Here is a 2700-nt window from a genome sequence, read left to right on the forward strand (position 1 = left end):
AGAAGTGCCCCCAAGGACAGGAAGAAAGGGACCGTCTCCTCGCTGGCCCCCATCCAGGCACAGGGCAGCTGTGGAGGCGCCGACCCAGCACCTGGTAGAGACAGGGCTGCTCCCGAGATGGGGCACAACCCCCAGCCCTTTCTCTTGTTTAAAAAACTTGTAGAGCCAGGCCAGCGTGGCTCAGTGGTTGAGCGTTGACCTATAAACCAGGAGGTCACGGTTCGATTCCCGGTTGGGGCACATGCCCGGGTTGCAGGCTCGATCCCCAGTGTGGGGCCTGCAGGAGGAGGCCGATCAATGATTCTCTCTCATCATTGATGTTTCTGTCTCTCTCTCCCTTTCTCTCTCTGAAGTCAATAAAAACATATTTTAATAAAAAACAAAAAACTTGTGGAACAAAAGGGACTGAAACATACTTGCGTTTCATCACTTACAGTCAACTCTTGTCCTTCTGACAGCTCTGTCCTGGGTCCCCCAGTTACCAAGACACGGTGCCCCCAGAAAGGGGATGTGGGGCAAACCTGGGAACTGCGGGGCCAGGCGGGGTACCCCGATCCGTGCTCACCTTGGGGGGGCAGGTCGAAGCGGACGTGCCCGTCATAATGCATGGCGCTGTGGAACTTGCTGTCACAGGCTTGGCAGAGGTTGAGGGGTCCCCGGCGGTGCAGCTGCTGGCAGTCGGCGTGGTGGCATACCTGTGGGCGAGGATGGGAGATGGGCTGTGGCCAGACCTCTGCCGGGCCCAGGGGGGCCTCCTGGCCCCTCAGGCGCTGCCCTTCATTTCCAGCCATGCTTTCCCCACGGGTGCCTGGTGCTCGGGAATTCACTCGACAAACGTTTCGCAAGCACTTACTCTGTGCCACTCTGAGGGATGCAGAGAAACCCCACGCCCTGCCCAGCCATGCAGTGCCCAGGGCAGACTTCGAGTAAGTAACCAGAGGTGGGTGCAGCCAGGGCCTCTTCCTGGGGCGCAGGCAGGAAGGACACCCAGAAACGAAGCTCAGGCTGCCGTTCGGTTTGGCAGCGCAGTGTCTGCACCAGAAGGCCCCCCGCCTCCCGCTCGGAGCCTCTGCCCTCGGTTCTATGGCCTCGCTGGTCCTGAATCACCGACCCTGCCCGACTCCTAATTCAGGAGGGAAGGGGGATGGAGGCACCAGGGACAGGGGTTGGTGTTGGGTGCCCATGAGGGGTCCATGCAGTTGCTTAGTGACATGGTCCCAGATTTACCTTATCATCCGGGCCTCTGCTCCCCCAGCCACCAGGGATGACTTTCCTATCTCCTCCATCCTCCAACCTCCCACAGCTCACCCCCACCCTCTCCCGGAGACGCTGCTTCCTAATTTTTTAAAATGTTTTTTATTGATTTCAGAGAGGGAGGGAGAGATAGAAACATCAAGGAGGACAGAGAATCAGTGATTGGCTGCCTCCTGCAGAGAATCAGTGACACTGGGGATTGAGCCTGCAACCCGGGCATGTGCCCTGACCGGGAATCGAACCGTGACCTCCTGGTTCATAGGTCAATGCTCAACCACTGAGCCACGCTGGCTGGGCAGCTTCCTACATTTTTTAGGGAAACGGAAGCATCAGAAGGCGATGCCATGAGCTCCCTCCATCACATCCACCACCTGCCCTGGGCTTTGGGGGGCTTGGCCCTGCTCCAATCCAAGGCCAGCCTTCCACCGAGACCCACACCCTCTGGCCAAGGTGCAGACACAGGGCTTGGCATGTGCCACCTCCTACCTCCTCAGGTCGCCCCTCCACAATGGCTCACTGCCATCTGCACATGGCTGGTACCTCTCATCTCCCTCCTTCTCCTACAGGTAAACTCTCTAAAACAGCGGTTCTCAACCTTCCTAATGCCGAGACCCTTTAATACAGTTCCTCATGTTGTGGTGACCCCCAATTTCATTGTTACAAATTGAACATAATTAAAGCATAGTGATTAATCACAAAAACAATATGTAATTATATATGTGTTTTCCGATGGTCTTAGGCGACCCCTGTGAAAGGGTCGTTTGACCCCCAAAGGGGTCGCGACCCACAGGTTGAGAACCGCTGCTCTAAAAGGTCTCCAGCCCAAGCTGGTTTGGCTCAGTTGTTAGAGCATCAGCCCTCGTGACTGAAGGGTCATGGGTTCGATCCCAGTCAAGGGTCAAGGGCACGTTGCAGGCTGGATCCCCTGCCCGGGTGCCAGGTCAGGGCACGTGCAGGGGTAACCCATGGATGTCGGTCACATCATTGTTTCTCTGTCTCTTCCCCTCCCGTCCACTCTCTCTAAAAACCAACTCGAAAAATATCCTCAGGTGAGGGTAAATAAATAAAAATAAAACAGGTCTCCACGCTCACCACTTCCTGGTTCTCTCCTCTCATTTTTCTCTCTTTCCCAACTTTTTGTTTTAAAATATTTCAAAGAGACTGGAAGGGAGGGGGAGGGACAGACAGAGAGAAAAACATCAATGTGAGACACACAGACTGTTTGCCTCTCACACAAGCCCCAACCAGGGCCGGGACCCAGCCTGCAAGTGAGGTACGTGCCCTTGACCGGATGGAACCTGGTACCCTTCAGTCCACAGGCCGACGATCTACCCATTGAGCCGAACTGGCCAGGGCCACACCGATGTTTTAAGTGGCCAAGCAGGAAGCCCTTCAGGTGACTTTACAGGGGACAGCAAGGTCCCCAAATGACCTGGCGCCTGGGTG

The 2700-nt window shown here is 55.9% G+C and overlaps 1 protein-coding gene across 1 annotated transcript in view; it reads right to left on the bottom strand.

The window, feature by feature from the left end:
• The window catches only part of PLEKHG5 (pleckstrin homology domain containing, family G (with RhoGef domain) member 5), a 48968-nt gene that overhangs the window by 11503 nt on the left and 34765 nt on the right, over positions 1-2700 (bottom strand). Inside the window, 1 exon segment of the mRNA XM_014546177.1 lies at positions 566-695. Within this exon segment, the coding sequence (XP_014401663.1) occupies positions 566-695 (130 nt within the window).

This window comes from Myotis brandtii, unplaced genomic scaffold (assembly GCF_000412655.1).
Source record: "Myotis brandtii unplaced genomic scaffold, ASM41265v1 scaffold434, whole genome shotgun sequence".
Classification (NCBI taxonomy): domain Eukaryota; kingdom Metazoa; phylum Chordata; class Mammalia; order Chiroptera; family Vespertilionidae; genus Myotis; species Myotis brandtii.